General features: G+C 39.4%; 2 protein-coding genes across 3 annotated transcripts in view; one reads left to right on the forward strand and one right to left on the reverse strand.

Annotated features, from left to right (window-relative positions):
* Nucleotides 1-900: 900 nt before the first annotated feature.
* Nucleotides 901-21,336, reverse strand: SLC39A6 (solute carrier family 39 member 6). Its single transcript, XM_063076482.1, has 10 exons — nt 20,683-21,336; nt 18,181-18,927; nt 16,449-16,632; nt 15,343-15,512; nt 13,842-14,060; nt 8,783-8,888; nt 6,028-6,405; nt 4,445-4,525; nt 3,136-3,326; nt 901-2,124 (listed from the first exon to the last, which is right to left on the reverse strand). The coding sequence occupies exons 2-10, from the start codon at nt 18,916-18,918 to the stop codon at nt 1,972-1,974; spliced, it is 2,220 nt and encodes a 739-aa protein (XP_062932552.1). The 5' UTR covers nt 18,919-18,927; nt 20,683-21,336; the 3' UTR covers nt 901-1,971.
* Nucleotides 20,974-22,889, forward strand: part of ELP2 (elongator acetyltransferase complex subunit 2) — a 40,525-nt gene continuing 38,609 nt past the window's right edge. The window contains exon 1 of one of the 2 annotated variants that reach the window (XM_063076480.1): nt 20,974-21,650. In XM_063076480.1, the coding sequence (XP_062932550.1) occupies nt 21,513-21,650 (138 nt within the window). In that variant the 5' untranslated portion in view covers nt 20,974-21,512. The remainder of the gene's footprint in view (nt 21,651-22,889) is intronic. The other variant, XM_063076481.1, reaches the window with a different exon arrangement.

Raw genomic sequence — 22,889 nt, forward strand, 5'->3', positions numbered from 1 at the left:
TTAAAATAAAAAAAAAATTTTTGGTGAATGCTTTTAATTTTTTTTGACAGGTAAGGGGATTGCAACCTTTGGCTCAGTGTGGTCCACACCACGCTCAGCCAATGGCCATCCCCATATAGGATCTGAACCTGGGACCTCAGCGCTCCCAGTGCTGCACTCTCCTGAGTGAGCAACGGGGCGGGCCCTGAATGCTTATAATTTTGTTGCCTCAGCATAATTTTGTCTCTCCTAATCATTGGAGGGGTGTTCTCCATCTTAAAGATCCTAAATTAAAATACAGATTCTCTCTAGAGTATTCTCTCTAGTATTAATGCTTCTTCTCCAGGTTTAGGCCTCTGTTAAAAAGAAAAAAATTAGGGACAGCTGGGAACAAACTGTGGCCAAATATTTTCTGAAGTGCTTTTTGTGATAAAGAATTTAAAAATTGAATAAGGCCACCCAATACAATTCAAAATGAATTGATTAGTATACTATAATCTGGATTAATTTTAAAAATCAGACATCTCAATTTTATAGAAACAAAGTGGAATGATGGTAATCAGGGGTTTGGAGGGAATGGGGACTTTTTAAATGAGTATATAGTTTCAATTTTTTGTTTTTTTTTTTTTTCAAAAGATGACCGGTAAGGGGATCTTAACCCTTGACTTGGTGCTGTCAGCACCACGCTCTCTCAAATGAGCTAAACAGCCATCTCTATACAAGGATCCAAACCTGTGGCCTTGGTGTTATCATCACCACACACTCCCAAGTGAGCCATGGGCTGGCCCTCAGTTTCAGTTTTGCAAGATGAAAAAGTTCTGGAGATCCACTGCACAACAACATGAATATACTTAAAACTACTGAACTCTACACTTAAAAATGGTTAAGATGGTAAAGAAAAAGAAAATCAGATGTCTGACATCAAGCTGACATGAGGAATTTATTTTGTAAAAAAGAAACATCTAGAGAATGCCACAGACAGCCCTAGTATGTCTACAGTACTATATTTAAAATGACAATTGCTCATGATGACAACACTGAAGCACTGAAAGATACCAAAATACTTTCTGAATCTAAGAAGTCAAATTACAATGTCTGGTTTTCATGACCTCAGATATATAAAAGTACTAATACTGACATTTAGTAAACCAGAACACCCAATTATACAACTTTTGGTGATATACAACGACACCAACCAGGTCTTCCATTACTCATTATGCGCATCTGGTATATCTCCACACAAATATTTAAGAGTTCCAATTTCTTGGTCAAGTGATATATTGCTTGAATTCATTAAATACAGTTTTTAGACTTCTCTATTACACAAAAAAGTTAAATGTACAACTAAATTAGTATTTGAAAAGTGCTCACTTTTTTTTTAAAGGAACATTAATACTCTGACAATTTATGAATGCACTCTATACTAATTTTGCCTGTTTTTACTTAAATCTAAACTTTCCCCCTCTACTTTCTAACCAATTTTGTGATTTTTATAAGAAATCTACGCCTCCTCAATTCTCAAATTCTTTTTTCCGCTTTATTTCTTAGTTTAAATTAAGTACAAGGTTTATTGGTATCTTAGGCTTCATGCACATTCTTACTCCTAAAAACCAGCAGTTCTTCAGAGGCCTAAAATCCAGCATGGAAATTACTGTGTTAAATTAGTTCTAGAAAAAGCATTAAAGACATTTTTCCTGAAATATACAGAACACATCATGCCAAATCTCCGATTTATACAAAAAACTGGTAATAATGGTGAATAGCACATACAGCTTTTATTTCCAAAACAGAATAACTTAAATATTAAAACGTAACTTTATGTTACCACAACTGACCTTATAAGCATAACACATGGCAATGTTCAATACAAAAATCACAATATCTACTAACTTCAAGTGCTGCACATCACAGCATACAAACTCATTTCCCTACGAACTATTCAAACTATAGACAGCAATATTTTTTTAAGCTACTCTAGCATTTATGCCCTAGTTAGAAATTTATACGAAACACAATTTTATGTTCAAATATGGAAATAAGTAACATAATTCCAAAACCCAAAAGTATCCCAGCATTCTGTAAAAAGAAATATCCCCAGCGGCTACATCCATGGTCACTAGCATCATTATGCAGCATCTCAGGTACCTTAAAGAAAAACAAACAAAAAAAGAGTAACATTTAAGTTTTCTGAACTACATTAGCTGTTAGAAGAACTTTCAGGACAGTATACTAGCTTTACTTGTAGCTGGATATACTATGGATCAATTCCTTAAAACATAACTACGTACATACTGACTCTAGCTAATGTCACAGCATTTCCTAGCTGTTTAATTAACAATGATTACTCATAGTGCTCTGAGCAAGTAAAAACTTCTATTGGTCCAGTCAGCTCCACTGTAAAATGAAAAGCTATCTTGATATCCCTGCAGCAGTTACTGCCTGCTTATCTGAACTGAATATAACATGTGGTTTGCCTTTCATTCAGAGATAGGAAAACTTACACTATGTAAAATACAGTTTTAGCAATAAGATTGGCTGGGATTGTTATGTGGCCTTTGCTGTCAAAATGATCCAAGAGTACTTCAAAAAGGTAGTGGAAAGATTTGTATTTTTTAATTCTATTTTTCCACTAAGTTTACTTATTTTTTGGCAGCTGGCCATTACGGTGAGTCAAACCCTTGGCCTTGGTGTTATGACATCATGCTTTAACAAACTGAGCTAATCAGCCAGCCTCTTCACTTTCTGAAGTACCCTCGAATGACTACTTTGTCAAACTTTAAAGCATTCTGAAGTACACATAACATGCCAACATGTGGCTTGTCCTAGGCTTCCTACAAATCTATAGACAATTCAATGCCTGATAACTTAGATTCTACTCTAAAAAGATACATGAGATGGGGATTGATGTTTCTGTGTATCCTAAATACACATTAGGTAAGGTGTCCTTGAGATCAAGAATCCAAAAACAAAAAACAAAAAAACAAACAAAAAAAAACAACACCTCTCTAGGACCTGTATTTTCACATACCACCTTCGAATACAGAATTACTTCTCATCACTACTGCATTCACTGTAAAACATTTTTTAAATGATGTTTTACTGAACATTTTCTCTACTTTGTTAGTCAATAATACAATTTGACTTCTTAAAACTTACCATATCAACCAGAGCAACATACATGAATAGGCCAGCAGTAAGTGCAAATATCCACATAGAAACATTTTCAGCATAATGACCAATAAAAATTCCTGTTGCCATTCCAAGATATGCCAGCATGGCTGACAAAGCATTATAAAGAACAGCCTGCTTAACAGTCATGCCAGCCTTTAGTAACACAGCAAAGTCACCTTAACAGAAAACAAAAGGATAGAGTGAAAAATCATTTTTAAGATACATATGCAGATCTAAGAAAATCATTTTTAAGACTTCCAACATTCAAGAAAATTCTCTAATTTTTTTGAAAGACAGAAAAAAAAAAGCAAACTTACCCAGGACTAAAGCAGTGTTAATCAGCATAAATCACCCTAACAGCTGCATGAACTAAAATATCTTTTATCCAACATTTTTTTAAGGCTTACACTTTGTCAACAAATGATAAATACCATGAATCTACTATTGTATTCTTGCACTGTCTTCAAGGATCTTATAATTGGCCATAAAGAAGGGAGGGGAAGGAAGAGAACACACATGAAATGACCAGCAAATGACAAAGAAAACACATAATTAAGAGCTAAAGAGTTTAATGTTATAGTTACAAAAGGAGAAAAGACATATGAAGATGGAAATAGTTAAGAGAGGCTTCGAGGGGCATGAAGGATCTAGAATGTGAAACTCAAATAACATGTTGAAGACTGCACACATTGAGCAGGCAGATGGGTGGCCTTCTAAATGGTGGAACACATGGCAAGAAATAAGTGAAAATGGCGTCAGGGGTGTGTGTGAATGAATATGTGTCTACAAGAGGAAAAACAAACACATGAACTAGAATCCAGAACAACTAAGGAAGGTTTTATGTATTAGTGACAAAGAAGAACAATATTCAAAACAAACTCATCAATTTCCCTTTTCTTCTACTCCAGTGAGATTCTCTTGACCAACTCCTCTCTGTTTAATGTAAGATGATTCCTTTGTATCCTGTAGTCTTATTCACAGTGTGTGTATAAAGATGATCACTGATATCACCACTATGATAGTACGCAAAGATATCTGGCAGGGGAAGAAGATGACAGAAGGGGCCCAGCTGCCACTCTGGCAACCCCACATAGGCGACTGTGTATTCATACTTGTGGGGTCAGAATTCTGGCTGGAAATAAACTTGTGCTCAGTAAGAAACAAAAGCCAGGTAGGTTAGCAGACTTACGAGAAGGAACGGAAGTTTTGAATAAGCTTGATTATTGTTAGCAAAAGCCAGTGACACTAGGACATTTCTCCCACCTAGCAAATACAGTTTATATGGTTCTCTTACCTAATTCATGAGGCAACTCATGGCAAAATACAGCAACAGAAGTACTTAAACCACTTGATAAACCTTCAGTAAAAGCAGCACCTGTGTAAAAAAAGGTCAATTGGAAAAAGTTTGGCTTGTGTTTTTTAATCTGAGCAGCACACAAAATGAGGTAAAGAAATAAACTATATTTTGGCTGTGAATAAATAGAACATTCCCAACCCAACTCTGCATCTTCTTTATAAGAAATCTTAGATTATATTTCAGTAGGTCTAAATTTCCCAAAGAAGCACAAGCAGGTATGATAGAGAATGGAAGGTGTAACTATGCCTTAGAATAAGTAGGTGGTTTTACATAAACCTGAGAAGTAACTGCTACCATATAAAATAAACTGATTTAAAAGGTTTAGAAAGAAACTCTGCTGTCAAGAGTATAAATGTTTCATTTGCCTGAGGAATTCACATGATTAGATTTGTTTATATTCATTCTTCCACTATCTCGAAAGGAGACTCTAAGATAAATAGCTCATGCAATCGATCAATATAAACCATGCCTATGCATTTGGACATTCCTCCTTAGTCTGCTCGTGGTGCATACAATACAGTATAGGGGGAAGAGCACCAGACTCCCACGGACCCATGGCTTGGGCTCACCTCAGCCTGGCTACAGAACAGCACTGCCTCCTTGGGCTAGTGGCTTTACCTTTCCAGGCCTATGCTGTCTAATTGGTAATTATATCCATGGTTCCTTTCAGCGCTAAATTACTAAAATTTGTAAGTATTCTATTATCTCCCAAAGTGGCATAACAATTTAGGGTTTCTTTTCTTTCTTTTTTTTTTTTTTGGTGGCTGGCAGGTACAGGGATCCAAATCTGTGACGTTAGTGTTATAAGGCTATGTTCTAACCAACTGAGCTAACCAGCCAGTCTGCTGTGGTATAACAATAGTAAGAATTCTATAATTCTTTGGATAGAGATTGGTAACTGGACTTACCAGATATATGAAGATTCCTTTAGCATGAAAGAAAAGACAATGGAAAAGATCACTTTACCTTAACAAATATGAGGGTAGTTCAAAAAGTTCATGGAAAGATTCATATTATCTTTTAATTCCATTTTTCCATGAACTTTTTGAACTACCCTCATATTACTTATATTACAGATAAAGGAACTTCAATGTACAGGGGGAAAAAAATCTCACACATGCTCCATACATGTTAAAGCCTGATCTTAAGACCTTGCAAATTAAGAACAACTTTTGATAATTACAATTTAGGTAATGAGGGGCTGGCCAGTTAGCCAAATCAGTAGCACATGATGCTGACAACACCAAGGTCAGGGGTTCAGATCCCCTTACCAGTCAGCTGCCAAAAAATAAAAAATAAAAATTTAGGTAATGGGCCAGGCACAGTTCTTAGCACTTAACTGTATTTACACTTATTGAGTACTTCATTGTCAAAGTAGCCAACAAATAAATAACATTTTGATAATCTTGAAAGTCACTAATATCCTTATAAATTAACCTATTCTTTATTAAAATTTGACTGGGTGTTTAACGTGACATTTTCAGAGTCAACCAACAAGGAACAAATATGTAGATGTATACCAATTGCTAGGCCATCACTGAAATTGTGCAGGCCATCGCCCATTATCACCATCCAGGCCAACGTGGCAATACCAGCGTCTTTCAACTCCTCCCGAGAGTAGCGCTGACTGTGACTGTGAGGATGGTGGTTTTGGTGGTGGTGGTGATGGAGAATATGATGGTAGTCGTGATGGTGGTGAATGAGGTCATCTGACTGGCCAAGTGTATCATGGAAATGTGAATGGCATTTATTCTTGCATCCTCTGGGCACATATTCATTGTAGACTTCTTGCGGATGAGCGTGAGCTATCATGACTTCCTCTTCTTCCAAGATTGCTGGCTGTTGAGAATCAAAGTGGGAGGGGTCTTGTGTGTCTGCTCGTAAATAGCCTTCACGTCCTAGGAATAAACACAAAGGGCAATGGGACAAAGTCAAAAGGCTTTGCTGATGCACTTGGACACATTCCAAACTTTCCCACTGACAAAGTCAACAAAAGAGGATGGTAACTCTCTCACACCTGTAGACCTAAACATTAGAGTATGCTTGATGAAAAACATCAATAGATTTTAATGAATTTTAGAAAGTGAATGGTCTCTCATATTAAGAATAGATTTTAAGGGCTGGCCCATGGCTCACTTGGGAGAGTGTGGTGCTGATAACACCAAGGCCAAAAGTTCAGATCCCTATATAGGGATGGTTGGTTAGCTTGCTTCGGAGAGTGTGGTGCTGACAACACCAAGTCAAGGGTTAAGATCCCCTTACCGGTCACCTTTAAAAAAAAAAAAAAGAATAGATTTTAAAGGTTAACATTCAATAACTATCCTCCCGATTCTTCCTATATTTCTTCAGCCTCCCTATATATATATATGTATTTATGTGTGTGTGTGTGTGTGTGTATTTTTTTTTTTTTTTTGCAGCTGGCCAGTCTGGGATGTGAACCCTTGACCTTGGTGTTACAACACTGTGCTCTAACCAATTTAGCTAACTGGCCAGCCCCACCTCCCTACATTTTTATTTTTTTCTCCAGGGCTCCAAACCTGTGACCTTGGTGTTATAAGGCTGTGCCCTACATTTTTAAAAATGACACTTTTTCTGATCATAAAAGAAGCACATGCTTATCTTAGAAAAATATATTTTTAGATATTTAAAATATTTATTTTTTAAAAATACTACATATTGGAAATAAAAAACAAGCATAATCCTGTCATCTAACATTCTCTTTTTTGGAGACCAAAATTCAAGGAAAAACAGAAGTGTCTGAATTATCTCACCATCACCAAGACTGTTTGTACAGAGGAAAGTAAACTGCAACGATAAGGTTGCTTTGTCTTTGTCCTCCTGTACACTGCTATCAATTTTCTTGGGAGCATTCCTGACACTGTGGTCCAATTCTAGAGCAGCTATATCCTCCCATCATTACACATTTCACTCGAGTCCATTAAAAAAGTTTAAGAGGGAATAGATGCAGGAAGAAGAGCAAAAGCATTTTATCTGCTCTTTAGGGTGGACAGGAAATCTTACAAGTAGGCAGCAGCAACAATAGTTTTTCTCTCCCCTCAGTCAGCAACTATCTATTGAGCACCAATGCTGTGCCAGGCACTCTGGCAGGCACTGGAGATAGAGTGGGGCACAACAAAATACCTGCCTTCAAGAAGCTTATGTTCTTGTGGCGAGACGGCCACTTAGGAAGGAAACACACGACAAATTTGGTAATTGGAGGCACTGGTAAGTCGAAATTAAAGGGTAACATGAATGAGAGGGAGTGGGAGACTTGTTGTATCTGGGTGACCAGAGAAGGCCCCTCAGGAAGAATTATCTGAGTTGAAATCTGAACAACAGATGAAGGAATTTATGTGAAGATCTGGGAGAAGAGTATTCCAAGAAGGAAGAACAGTAAGTCCAAGGCCCTAAGACAAAACGTGTGTGCTCACAGGTGAAAAGAAGGCCAGTGGGGCTGGAGCAGTGAGAACAATGAGGGAGAGTAAGGGCCCAGTGGGACCTTGAAGGTCATACGAGGAGTTCAGTTTAAAATTTGAATCTTAACTGAGTTTGTACAATAAGAAATGCCAAGCTAACACTCAAGTTACAGGAAAAATAGTAACTTTACAATGCAGAATGGGGGACACAACCTTAGACAAGTGATCAAAATTGCCATCACCAATTAGTGACAGAGCATCACATCAGGTGGCACACCATGTCACGAGACATGTGGTGTTCCTGCCAAAACTGATCTAACCATGAAAAAATATCACACAATCTCCAAAGGAGAGCCAACTAAGTGCAACTTCTGATCCTGGATTGCACTCTGGACCAATTTTTTGGCAAGGGCGGGTAGGGAGGGTTATATTAAGAGAATGTCCTTTTTCTTAGGAGACATACACCGAAGTATTTAGGGATAAAGAAGTGTCACGTCTATAATCTATTCTCAAATGGTTCAGAGAAAAATTTGTGCCTGTATACAGACTTAGAGAAAGAGAGAATAATAAATAATTGCGTGATAAAATAAGTGAGGAACCTGAGCGAAGGGAATACAGGAATTCTTTGTACTATTCCTTAAACTCTTCTGTAAGTCTGAATTTACCTCAAGATAAAAAACTAGAGAAAAAAGAAATGTAAATTCACACAGAAACAACCTACTCACTGGCAATTAAAGAAAAAAAAAAAAGAGATGTTAAAAAACAAACAAACAAAAGAACATGGTCTCATCTCTCCCAGAGAGCCCGGGGTGCCTGCAAATCACAGAGCAATGACTCAGATTCACTCATAAGAACTTACGATCATCTGTATCTACTTTCTCCTCATTTGCTGAAAGCTGAGATTCATATTTGGACAACTGCTTCTTAATTTCCATGTCATCCTCATTTTCAGGTTTCTTCTGATTCTAAAATAACAAGGGAAAGCAAAACTTTAAAATAGTTGATTTGCTTATATGTACAGCTTTAAACAAACAGATAAGAAAAAGACACTGAAAAAGACAACAGTGTAACAGACCTCTACTGTATAAAAGCCATCCAAGGGCAGGACTGCACTTATCTGCACAGCACCTAGTAGTGCACCTTAGGCATAGTAACTGTCAGAAAGGTAGAGAATTAATGCCTCAGTAACATGAGATGTAGAAAAATCATTCATCTCCCTGAATGTCCCCTAGGTCATCTACTCTAAGTGTGGTCTTACACAAGCAGCACAGTAGCCCCTGAGAGCTTGTTGTAAATGAACAACTTCAGGCCACACCCCAGACCTAATGAATCAGAATGAAGATTTTAACTAGATGCCCGATGATTCATATGCACATTAAAATTGAGAAGTTCTACCTTGGGTTATCATTTAGAACCAGCTAGAGGTATTTCCCTTAGGTATTTAGAGATCTGCTAACCAACCGCTTGGTTTTCTCCATGTCTCTTTTGGATACTGAAACCCTGTATTTCTAATACTTTTTTATAATCTAAAACTATACTTAGTTTTTTAGTTATTATAATTAAAATACTATTCCTTAATAAAACATTAACATTCTTTCTCTTTTTAAACAAGTTTCTATTAGTTAGCCTTGAATTTATCACTAGGCATTTTAACCACCCAAATACCGTGCTTGAGAGAATGCCCCTGAGTCCAAGCAACATTTATGTTGCATAAAGGTCACTGTTTGAACAATGTTGTCTGTGTATATCTATTATGTAGGAGATAATATTTAAAATGATGAAAATTATCACAAATAATAGATTTGTTATTTGCAGTACCTTTGAATATAACCTAAACAATCACCACCATACCTGAGATTTCATTCACACTCTAACAGTGTACAAGATATCTATACATTCTTAGGCTATAAGAGTTTTTAAAGGCAAACAGACAAATCTTTATATGAACCCCTAGCATAGTGCCTCAATCAGAGAAAGTACTAAAATCTTGTGGAAATAGGCTATCTTAAGTCATTTTTATTGTTGCTTTATTTCTAAGTAGGCAATGACTCTAGAACTAATAGTTTAATCAATTCTTTTATTCTGTAAGTATTTAGGACCTATAATGTCCCCCATGCTAAGTGCTGGCAGTACAATGTAATAGAAGACACACAGTCACTGTTCTCATGGAGCTTATCATCCACAGGTAGAGAGGCTTTTCACAGATAATGATTATACAATTCTTTGATTGCAATTTTCAATACATTTTACAAAGGTAAAACACAGAGTGCTATTACAGTGTATAATAAGACCCAAATAAGTTTTAGGACAGACTCCTTTGAAAATATGTGACGTTTATACCAATACCTAAAGATAAGTAGGAGTTTGCAGAGGAAGAGTGGAGGAGGCAATATTCCAAGCACAGAGAATAGTGTGTGAGAGGGCCTTGAAGCAGGAAGAGACCAGCACTGTCCTGGAACTGAAAGTACAAGGTGGTTGGGTCCTAGTAGGTCAGAGAGGAGGGGCGGATAGAAATGAGGCTGGGACAGCTGAAGGAGACCAGACAAGGCAAACCACATCAGGAGTAGTGGGCTCTGTCCTAAAACAACAGGAAGTCACTGAAGGAAGGATTTTAAGTAGTGACATACAACCTCATCATATTTTCATTTCAACAAATCACTGCCTGCTCTGTGAAAACTGGACTGGAAAAGGAGCAAAACAAAACAATGTAAACAAGCCAGTTAGGATGCAACAGCTGTCACACAGGTGGAAGATAACCATGGCTTGGAGTAGAATGACAACAAAAAAGATGAAGAGAAATGGAAAGAACATGAGATATTTAACAAAACTTAATTGGATATGGGGATGAGGGGGATGTCACAGATGATTCTCCAGTATCCAGGAGGAGCAATAATCTTCATGGGTAGAAAGAAAGTTTGAAGTTGAACTATTAAGGGTCATATTATACTGAGGGTACTTTAAAAGTTCATAGAAAAATAGGATTAAAAGATAATACGACTATTTCTACGAACTTTTTGAAGACCCTAGTATATTAAGCATGATGTGTAGCCCTAATTTGAAGGTAGAGATTTCAGACTGACCTATGTGGCAGGTAACCTAAACTATGATATATAAAACCTCCCAGGGGTGCAGAATGGATTTTTTTTTTTGATGACCGGTAAGGGGATCTTAACCCTTGACTTGGTGTTGTCAGCACCACGCTCTCCCAAGTGAGCTAACTGGCCATCCCTATATAGGGATCCGAACCTGTGGCTTTGGTGTTATCAACACCACACTCTCCCAAGTGAGCCACGGGCTGGCCCCTAGGATGGATCTTTTAAGGAAAATGTCCTCTTATGGGCCTAAAGAGCTCCCAACACTCACCATATAATGAATAGTTTTTTTTCTTTTTGAGAACACCAAATGAGATAAAAACTACTAGGGAACATTAAGATCTAAATCCCCCTGACCGAAGATAAACTCAATATATTCTTAAAAAGGAAAAGAACATGTAATGTTTGCAAAACTCCAGTGGGAAGTCTTTGTCTAGAAATTACGCTTACTTGCTGTTTCATGCTCCTTATATATTCAATAAATATTTATCAATCATCTATTATGTACCAGACACTATTCTAGGCATTGGAAATAGAGCAGTAAATAGGACAGAGAGGTCCTGGCTCTTAAGAACTTAAATTCTCACAGATACTATTTTAGCAGAGAGATTATCATACTTCTCATACTATAAGCCACAGTAATACACAAGGGCACTTCAAAAAGTTCAAGGAAAGATTCATATTATATTTTAATTCTATTTTTCCACAAACTTTTGAAGTACCCTCATATGTAATTTATACATAGTAATACACGTAATACACTGTAAAATGATTGTTGCATTTAAAAGTACTGGTTATATATAATACAAACTAACTTCATATCTCACTAATAACCTAGAGTTATGACATAGGGTTGGAAAAGAAAAACTGTTCTATTATAGATAATAGAGAGTCTATTTCTTAGTGGTCCAGATTAAAGAGTACCAGATTAAAGAAAAACTTCCTTTAGGTAAAATTTGAAAACTAAATTGAAACTAGAAAGTTAAATAAATTATGGCACTTGAACCAGAAACACAGTAAAAAAAAAAAAAACACCAATCCTAAGCCCCCCTCCCCAAAACAAAAACGGTCATATTTCTTAAAGGTAAGAATGATTTCAGAGGACATAAAGAAGTAGGATGTATCCTCAAACCAGCCCAAGTGAAGCAATTGGGACAAAAGGAACATAGAAGATAATTTCCTAGATTAAGAATGAATATGCTATTCTTATTTTACTTCTTCCCTTTAAATTCAGGTCCACTAAAGACAAGGTTCAAAATTTGAGATTTGAGATCTTAGTGAATGTAAAATCCGTAAGTGCAAATATTCATAGGATGAATAAGGAGGCCACTCTCTTGTTCACAAATGCATTTCTATTTCCCACAGTGAGCTCTATGCTCAGAAGAATCAACCTTGTTAGTTTTCAAACTTCTTCATGCCAGTTATCCTTGTTACTATAATTACACAATTTAATTACATATTGCTCAAACTATGAAATGATGGTAAGAATAGTTACCTCTACGAATACACAAGTTGAATGCTTTAAAAAGATTCAAAGGCAAGTTGCTAAAACAAACAAAAGGCTATCTAATTATGTAAGGTGATCGCTGCATAAAAATTTTTAAATTCCCACAATCTAGGTTCCACACTCAGAATAGTTTAAAAGTGTGTAACCTCTTGTTCAATTTTCGAGAAACCAAAACTGAAAATTGTAGACAAAGCAGCATGGCTGCTTAAAATGAAAAAAAAAAAAAAAAAGATATAAAACTTCAACTCAGGGACTGGCTGGTTAGCTCAGGTGTGTTAGAGTGCAGTGCCAATAACACCAAGGTCAAAGGTTCGGATCTGCATACCGGCCAGCCACCAAAAATGAAAAAATAAAACATCTGTACTCTCATATTCTGGTCATTTGATGTTGACCAAGGTTTTCTTTGAAGGTTTTTTGTTTTTTCTGTTTTTTTTTGGTGGCTGGCTGGTGATGGGATCCGAAACCTTGACCTTGGTGTTATCAGTACTGTGCTCTCCCTAGTTGAACTAACTGGCCAGCCCAGATGATTTAAGTTAAAGTGTCTGAGATCTGTACACATCATTTTTAAGAGTCTCCCTTCTGAAAGTCTTTTGACTGACCTGCCTGATCACATCAGATCAGAAGAGGCACGAAACCACAGGAAACTCAGAAGTATTTTTACCCAGAAATAAAGAGCCTACTATTTGGCTTCCTACTATTTTCTAATCCCATTTGCAAATGGCAAGCCTGTGAAAGTCACATATCCTTAGAAACAAAACAGAACATTAAGCTACTGGATAAATAATTTAAAATGAATCACAATAATCATAACCACCAATAAATATCGACAGTGTATCATGACACTTCTGGTCTTTAAGGCCCCGCTTGTACCTTGTTTAGTCATTTATATAGATGTTTATCCTTGCCTTTCTTACCCTTATGAGTTTCAAAGAAGATTGAAGGCGGAAAACTCCAGGGTCATCAAGATACAGAATTGTTCTACATGAATGCCTCCGGGTCTAAAAAGTACTCCAAGATACTGAACCTTCTGTCAAATAAAGAACATACACCCTGAGGGCTGGCCCGTGGCTCACTCGGGAGAGTGCGGTGCTGATAACACCAAGGTCATGTTTGGATCCTATATAGGGATGGCTGGTTAGCTCACTAGCTGAGCGTGGTGCTGACAACACCAAGCCAAGGGTTAAGATCCCCTTACTGGTCATCTTTAAAAAAAAAAAAAAAAACACACACCCTGGACAAGCTAGTCTAACAATCTAGCTAGAGTACCACTGTAAATAATGTCTGATGCACAGTAAGTACTCTGTATACTTTTTTCTTACCTTTTTCTTCTTATCTTTAAATTGCTTGATCAATGTGAGTACATGTTCAACGAGAAACATGAAATATAAGCCTCCTAGAGCTGTCAGACCCTTCCATGTAGAATCAAAATAGGTACTCTCTTCTATATGTTGGGAAGATAGATGACTGAAAAGTGGTCCTCTCTTCATTTCCATTGATGGTTCTTCATGGCTATGACTATGGTGGTGACTTGCATGAGACTAAAAGCAAAATGATATATAATTTATAAATTCATTAGTTTCATATGTCAGAAAAATTGGCCAAGATAGTACAGTCAAATTTGATAGTATTCAGAATTAGGCAGTTAATGGAATACTTCAGAACTGAGAGGAAGTTTAAAACATTAAAAATAAAATGACCAATGGGGCAGCTAGCTATGTAGAGCTTAATGTACGTAATGTACCATGGCATTTAGTAGAATGGGTCTGTTTACATAAGGACACATACATTCCCCAGTGACCCTCAAAATATATAGGTAGTATTTCCACTGTTTCACAAGTTACTATGGCCACAAATAACAGAGAACTGCTAGACTTAATAGGCATATGGTATCTACTGCTTATATTCCCAACCAAATAGCCCATACTAGTGTCATCAGACTAGCCTTGTAAAAAGCCTAGTCTGTAGTGATGGGCCCTGGTAGGTATCTGAGACCTGGGTGCACTGCCCTGGCCGGCTGCAGGTGAGTACAGTAATAACTACTGCTACTGCATATTAGGTAATCAGGTGTGGAACACGCTAACAGAGGTGAGACTGGAGGGGTTATAGAGTACACTGCATGTGTGTGCTCCTTTGTGCAGTACATATGAACATATGCCAGCTAGTAGTCATAGAGCTTGTCACAGCAAAATGTTTTCTTTCACTACTGAATGGAACATTGAGATCTGCAGTGCTTTAGGAGTAGAGTAATTTCCTTTCCACTTACCTGAAAATTTGAGGGAAATTTAAAAAATAAGATCCAAATATTTTCTGCCTGAGCACCTATTCCAAATATTTAATGGAAAACGTAAATTCACTTTACCAAACTTGTTTTATTTAAGAGTTTATTCATGTCATGAAGTGTAACTCTCTAAATATACACATAAATTCAACTCTGAAGAAAACCTCTAAGTTTGTTGGGTGCAAAAAGGGTCACATATTTTATTTCCGTGGCAATTATACTAACAGGTAAGTAGATAATTCACACTGTCACGGTACTAATATCTGAGCAGAGTTTGTCTCTTTATATTAAGTGGGCTCCAGAAAATTAGTCTGTATTTAGTAAATTCCTTTTAAAAAAAAAGGCAAAAAAAAAAGAACATATATTAAGATCTAACATAAAAATGTAGCTTTTTATTACCAAATATATTTTAAAATCAACTTCTCTAAATCAAATTTCTAACCTTTTTATACATATTGGTACAAAGAATTCTAATATAAACCAAAAAAATTTTTTTCAATGTTGAATAATAAAACACTAATAGGAAAAGTTACTATACTTACATGTGGAAGAAGGTGTAAAAAAGCATCACCACTCAAAGTCCCAACGGCCAAGGCCACAAGGAAACTTAGGAGAAATTTGAAAAACACCCGATTCATGAGAGGCACTAAGATAACCCCAAGCAAGGACAGGAAACTGATGATGGAAATGGCTATAAAGCCACCAACCCAGGCTGTCAAACAAAACAAAACAGAGCAAAGGAAAATCATACAATTGATAAACTTTAAGAGAGAGTTTTAGAGAGTAGCATAAAGCAGCATGTAAAAGCAGAGAATCTAAAGAAACACAAATTCAATGTGATTAGGACTTTGGCAATAGCACAGTAAGCAAGAAACTGTTGCTGGCTCAAATTAACAACCTGACGTACTTAAGATCTCTCCATGTAAGGAGCATAAGCCTAGTAGAAAATTCTTCAGATGGGGTGAAGAGAGGGAAAAAATGGTTACCAAGGATGAACTCTAACTCACTTGAGAACTGAGCTTTCAGACTCCCATAAAAGCTAAATTATGAAAGAGAAGAAATAAAAGTTAAAAATTAAAAACAAAAGCTGGCTGGTTACCTCAGTTGGTTAGAGCTCAGTATTAACACCACCAAGGTCAAGGGTTCGGATCCCCATACCAGCCAGCCACCAAAACCAAAACCAAACCAAAAATTAAAAACAACAAAAAAACCCAGGAACTCAATAACTTCCTCAGTGAATGAAGCAATTATTTCTTATTACAGCTCTCAAGCAACATGACTATACTATAATAGAACTTATGCTAGTTTCACTCATCAATAAGAACATACCAAAAGTAGGCTCCAAAGCAGCAGAGGTGAACTCTGACCCTCCTCCTAAGTAGTATGACAAGACATAAAAAGCCCAAACTGTAGATATCCTGACACATCTTGTGGGATGACCTCAGGCAAGTCATAATCTAAGTTTTATTTATTTATTTTTTTAAGGGTGGGGCTAACATGCTTGCTTTCTTTACATTCAGGGAAGAGAACTACAAAGATGTATTTGGAATTCCGCTGAAAAAATGAATAGGTCAATGGAAATGTAAGAAAAAGTACAACATAAATGTATCTACTAGAAATTGTTTTTACATAAAAAAGGCAATTGTACCTATTTGTAAAGAATAGGTCTTTGGAGTGATTTCAGCTTTCTTTTCACTTGTTGTATGAATCAGACAAGATCTGGCATCAATTTGATTGATGATGGCTGGGCAGAGATAGTTGAACTCTTTTGCATTCAGCAGAACTTGGATGCCCATGCCATGAGACATAAGCAGATTTGACGCATTGAAACACTGAAGGGAAACAAAGCAGTGAAAATCACTAAAAAGCATTCCCATGAGAGAATCCCAAAAAGTATGAGGGTACTTCAAAAAGTTCATGGAAACTGAATTAAAAGATAATACAAATCCTTTCATGAACTTTTTGGAGACCACTTGTGGTTTGATGACACAACATCCTTTCTTTACTAAAGCTACCTCTTTTATCTTTTTAAGTTATCGCAATTTAAGCTTTATTAAAACCAACTTTTCTTTTGAGCACTTTAGAATTTGCCTCAAGCAACCTAAAGATACTGTCACAATGATGGTATCTTATCTCTTCTGCCTACTTCTTGGGAAAGCAGTTACATCACCTAGGAGGCTTTCTCCTGGACAAAGCCTCAACTGGAACAAGCTTGGGGATAAATGAAGATTCACAAGCCTATTAACTCATTGTATAAACCAGTTAAGGAAATGAGCTTTAATTTCAAAATGGGGTTCATTAGAGATTGAGAAATATGTTGTTTTAGTTCTAATGCAATCCTACTTGGCCTAAACAAGCCCAAGAGGTGTCGCTCCTTCCAGCAATGACCCTGCTTGCAAAAACTCAGCTCAGTTCTGTCTAAATACCTGGCAAATCATGCTCTACAATGAGAAAATATTAAATTATGCAGATTACTCTTATAATCTGCAAGGCTGGTTAATAAAACAAGCCTGTACCAGCAGGCAGATGTTTTCAACAATTTAATTAGATGACAAGCTTAGTTTGAAGAGAAACTCTGCAATTTAACCCCCCCATTAAAAAAAATTTGGCTGTAGTGCCTGTTTCTCATCTTCCATAAAGATATTTTAAACTCCCACAATTCTTGGCCAATACTACTCAGAACAAACTTCATCTCCAGTGTTGCTATGGCTATGAGCATTAGTAGAATTATTCCAGAATTAGTAAAGTTATAGGCTGGTTTGAATGAAGTACTTAAGTTTTGCTTATTAAAGTATACCAACTAATTCCTTATTCATGAAATCTCTCAGCCAAGGTAAATTATATACAGTCTGGAAGTCTATTCTAGAAAATTCACATGAACTTAGAACCTCACTGTCCAGACTTTTCGCTGCTCCAATTTCAATCACTCTCCAAGTCATTGCGATACTTCTGTCAAGGAGGCAGCACTGCTCTTCTCAGTGTTTTTCAGCTTTTTCAGCCACACCTTTTCCTAAAACGTGGATTCTAATGCTTTTCAACCCTCCATTTCCTACTTTTTATTAATAATGTTCATTTTCAAAGACTTTCTCCAAAAATAACCTTGCTATCTTTCTATATGTATTTTACATTCTATATTAGAAAAAAATTTTAGTAGGCAGCACTACGCTCACCAAAGAACTATTCCCCAAGTTCTGTATCAGAAATGTTTACAACATAGTAGGCACACTTTGAGCTAAGTGCCTTGCTGAGAAGGTAGAAATTCCCTTTTCAACAGCTTCACCATTTTATTTTTACTTTAAACTCCTTACAACTAGAGGTAGAGTGGTAATGACAGGACAGACAAGCAGGTATGTTAAAATAATAAAAGGCACTTATCTTACCTCCTGAGTATTTTCATTTGTGTTTCTGGCATACATAAAGCCTTTTATGGGCTCACTCACAGACTCATTTGTTTTCCTCCTAGACAGCCAGCTTGCCCGGCTCTTTTCTGTAACACTGGGTGAGGTGGAACTGCTTACATCTTTGGGAAGGAATTTTCCAGGTTTTGGAGTCTCTATTGTCTCTAGAAAGTTAGTTCTTTCAGAGACAGTGTTATAAACAACTGAGGTTACTTCACTAGCACTAACACCCTCTTTGACATTTCTTCTACCATCAGTATGTTCTGGTCGGTGAGATCCTTTCCCCTGGCTAGTTCTAGGATCTCTAACTGGGCTATCAGAGTCATGGTCTGGGCAAACAGCTTTCCGATTGTTTTTACTAGAAGCAGCATGATTACGGTGAGAGTGCCGATCGTGGTCAGAGTGATGCTCGTGGTCAGAGTGGTGCTCGTGGTCATGGTGTATATGGATTCTTTTAATCTTATCTATGCCTATATTCTGAAGCAGTTTTCTGAACCCTTCAACTGACAAGGAATTATTTTCTCCATAGCGGTAGAAAAGCTGTTGTAGATGATGTCGCTGTGTGGTAACTGCTAAGTCAACATTAATTCCAGATTCCCAATTTGGACTAATTTTCTCAGTGGTCTGAGGGAAAGCAGCGGCTGATTCTAGTTCATGAAGGGGATTTGTGACTGAAAGGGTGAAGGTCAGGATCAAGACTACAGATAAATTTCTTGCCATTGCACCTTCCTAGAAAAGACAGAAAAAAAAATTAACTTCTAAAACAATTTGAATTAAAAACCTCATGCAAAAACTAATGTCTAATCAAATAATCAAGGTTTACAGAGTATCATTTGGTGTGGTCAGTATGGTGCTGAGTACTGTGAAGATACATAGAACTAAGTCCTAGGCTCTACCTTTGCATTGCTAAAACACTTGGAACAACTGGAAAACAGCTGAGTGCTAAGAGACTGTATTTAGCACCGTAAAGTAACTAATTCAGAGACAGGGGAGAACGACATGGCTACAGCCATACGGGCAACTTACTGTGTTGAGAACAAAGATTCGAGACAAGGCAAAGCAAAAACAAAACCTAACTACCTCCACCATCACCATCATTTCATAAAAGAATCTTTTAACACCAAAAAAAGTAGAAATGGTTATCTCAAAATCCACTAAATTTTTATTCTTAAACGAACACACTCTCCTTATATCTAAATCCATTCAGTGCTCTTTTCCCCAATCCCCACTCCTCAAAGTTGCTCAATTTTGCCAGTTTCTCCTGTACTCCTCAGGACATTTTCTATGCTTACTCAAATAGATGTGTACTGTAAACACACAAATGGGATCCTTCTTCCCATTCGACAATGAATCAGATATGCTTTCATGTCAAGTACATATGGATGTACCTTATTCTTTTGAATGGCTGCGTAATAATCATTAATTAAACCATGAAAAGCTCACTATATATCGCTCTAGTGTTGCTAAAAAACAGTGAAAATTTTGTCACGGACTGCACACAATAGTGTTTGGAACCAAAGGCCTATGCCCCAAACAGGAGTTAGGAATCAAGCTCTGGCTTCAAAAGCAGAATTTAGTAACAGGCGGATAACTCAGGACCCAGCAGATATTCAGCACCAAAGGTGGATGGGGATGGTAGCCAAACCCATGTCTCTAGCAAAAGACGCAGAGGTTGGGTTTCCGATGGGCAACCCAGCTCTACCGCTTTCAGCTGTTCTTCCTTGGCCCAGGCTCCCATATTCATCACCTTATTTTAAAAACCAGTAATACCAATTTTGCAGGATGAACAGGAAAACACACACACGAATGTATGTGGAACTGTCGTTAAACTCATGCGTTGTACACACGCTGCTTGTCACACTGGGAGCAGTAGAAACAGAAGTACATAACTAGCGTAGGAGTAGACTGAAAGAATCTTCGGGGCCTGAGTTCTGGGAGTTCATTTAAAGAGAACCACCGAGAAATCATTCCCAGGAGAGAGGCGAGGAGTGCGGGGGGGTGGGGGGGACCAGCACAGGGGGCAGCTCCAAGCAGCTCCGTGCCTTCCTCCAGGGAGGATGCTGAGGACGGTAGCGAACCGGTCCGCGGATTCCAGCAAGTAGGCGCGGGCTGGAGGAAAAAAGCAAGCCGAAGGAAAGGGCCTTGGAGAAACCCGTGAGTGGAGAAAGGGGGAGAGAGAGCACAAAGCTTTGTTGCTGAAGGCTTTTTATTTTTAAACACGTCAGTACCTTCTTCGAATACGGGATGAAACATACAGACCGTCTCCTCAGAAGGTCCTCCGCTGGGCCCCGAAGCCCATCTGGGCACCCCAGGCTGAGAAGTCTGGCTCTCCCCGGCGAGTGCGCGCCAGTGGCGGACTCTCCCCGCCAGTCTCCTCTGCAGCCCCCTGCCCGGCCCGCAGGACCGCCGTCTCCGACTCCCCTGTCTACCCGGCTCGCGGGGCTCCCCTCCCCACGACCCCCCTCCCGGACCTGCGGGTCTCACCTCTCCGCGGCCTCACCGTCCTATGACCCGGCCCCGTCGTCCTATGACCCAGCCCCGTGTGCAGGTTCGGTTCCCCGCGGGCGGTCCGGAGGGCTCAGAACAGGCCCGCGCTGGTCTCTTCGAGAAACCTCTACAGGGCGCGCCTCGGTCCGGGGGTGCTGCCGCTCAGCCGCGCCCCGCGCCTCCCCGGAGCAGGACAATCACTAATTACCGCCGAGCGCCGCGCGCCGCCGGGAGCCACCGCCTCCTCCTGCCATGACTGCGGGGCATGCGCAATGCGGCTCCAAACCCTGTCTCAGCAGACGGATCCGCTTTTCCGCGTGTTCGCAGGCGCGCGGGGCTGACAGGGGCACGGAGCGGGAGGTAGTGGTGCAGTCCGAGAGGACTGTGAGCAGTTTGGGGTCCTTTTCTTGGGCCCCTCCGCGCCCCTGAGCTTCTCTAGGGCTCGAGACTCGCTCGCCGAGGCCGCCCAGGCCAGCCCTGTCCACTGCTGGGAACCGAGCAGTAAGAGGCAGCGGGTGACCCTGACGCCGCCCTGGCACACGACCCCAGATCCTCCTGGAGGGTCCCGAGCTACTCCGCTGGGGTTTCGCTCCTGGGACGGAGACGTTGCTCGTGGCTGGCCCACGGCCCACGAAAAGAGAGCTGGTAGCGGCTGCCTCGTGCTGCGGTCTGAGCGCGTGCTGGAGATGCACTAGGGCCAGGTCGGGGGGCGGAGCCGCCTCCGAAACGCGGAGCGGATGAGGCACCAGGAGAAGCGGCCACGCCAGTAGTTCCGCTCCGAGGGCGGAAGTGCGCGCGTCGGAGTCGGACGCCGACCAGCCGGCAACATGGTGGTACCCGTGCTGGAGGCTGCTCACGTGTTTTGCTGCCCAAACCGGGTGCGGGGAGTCCTGAGCTGGAGCTCCGGGCCCGGAGGACTTCTGGCCTTCGGCACGTCCTGCTCTGTGGTGCTCTATGACCCTCAGGTAAGGGGTAGTGGGACGTCCGACTCCTGTGCTTCTGGGGCGGAACCTCCTGGGCGCGCTCGGGGCGGCCTGTAGCTGCCGCCTACGACTAGGAGGCCGAGTGCGCGGTCGGGTCTGCTCAGGGGAGCGGGTCTGGGAGAGGAGGCTGCCGGGGGCGCGCCGGACCCGTTTCTCGCCGTCTCACAAACTGCGTCAGTCCGCTGTCACGGCGGCCCTTGCCCTGCCAGTGGCCTGTTAGCCCCGCGCTGAATCCCGAATGATGGTAACCTTACCTGAAGCTTTCCTTGGGAGCTGTAGTCCTGTTAAAGAATCAGCCGGTTTTAAAAGTACTGAAATGTAGGTAGGGCTTAAAGCCATTGTCCCACAGATGGTATTTCATTTCTCTGTTTTCCTCAGTCTTGGTAAGTGAACTTTTGTTGTATTGAATTTCAAGTAAATATTACCTGTGTTTTACCCACGGCAATGGACATTTTAAAGAAAGTGCCATTTGGGTGAAACGTCATAGGTGAAGGGATTCCTAAGCCTTGAGTATAAGGCAGGGCATAGCCATTCCCTGAGTTTCACCCAGTCACTTGATTATTGTCTTGGCTTTTTTCCTACCACACTTCTCAAGTGAGTAGTTTTTGTGTGTTCCCCGGAGTTAATTATGACCCTATTTCCACTGGCTAATATAGGACAATAGTGTAGCATCTCACAAGGGGCCTCAGTATAAAAAGTAAAATGCTGAGAATTAAAATGCAGGAGATGGCCGTGTATGTTTTTTATTGTACTACTTTATTCATTTGATTAAAAATTCCATTATTCTCATACTCTTTGCAAATTGTTAAATTGGAAATATGAAGTATTTTTATTTACTTTTCCCTATCTTGAGCTTGTTTGTCTCTTCTCGGTTTTTTTCCCTTGTTAATTGCCATACATTCTTGAATAGCAAGAGAAAGCACATAAAACCAAGGGTAAACTTTACAGTGACTGGCGACCAAGGACTGACTCAGCTGCAGAAGCCTGTCTTGGTGCAGCACTGTAATTGGATTCGTGCTCATGCCTTCCATCACAAGATAACCTTGTGGCCGTATTAGGGGATTTTAACATACCAAAAAGGAAGTGTATTGAGCCTAAAAAGTACTTTGTTTAATATTTGCCAGTTGAGTATTTAATTGTATGTAGGAATAAGATCATGACAAATCCTAAAATAAAGTTTTGGGAATGATGCTCATTCAGCAAATTTTTGAGGACCTTCTG

The sequence above is a fragment of the Cynocephalus volans genome, chromosome 13, assembly GCF_027409185.1.
Source record: "Cynocephalus volans isolate mCynVol1 chromosome 13, mCynVol1.pri, whole genome shotgun sequence".
In the NCBI taxonomy this organism is placed as follows: domain Eukaryota; kingdom Metazoa; phylum Chordata; class Mammalia; order Dermoptera; family Cynocephalidae; genus Cynocephalus; species Cynocephalus volans.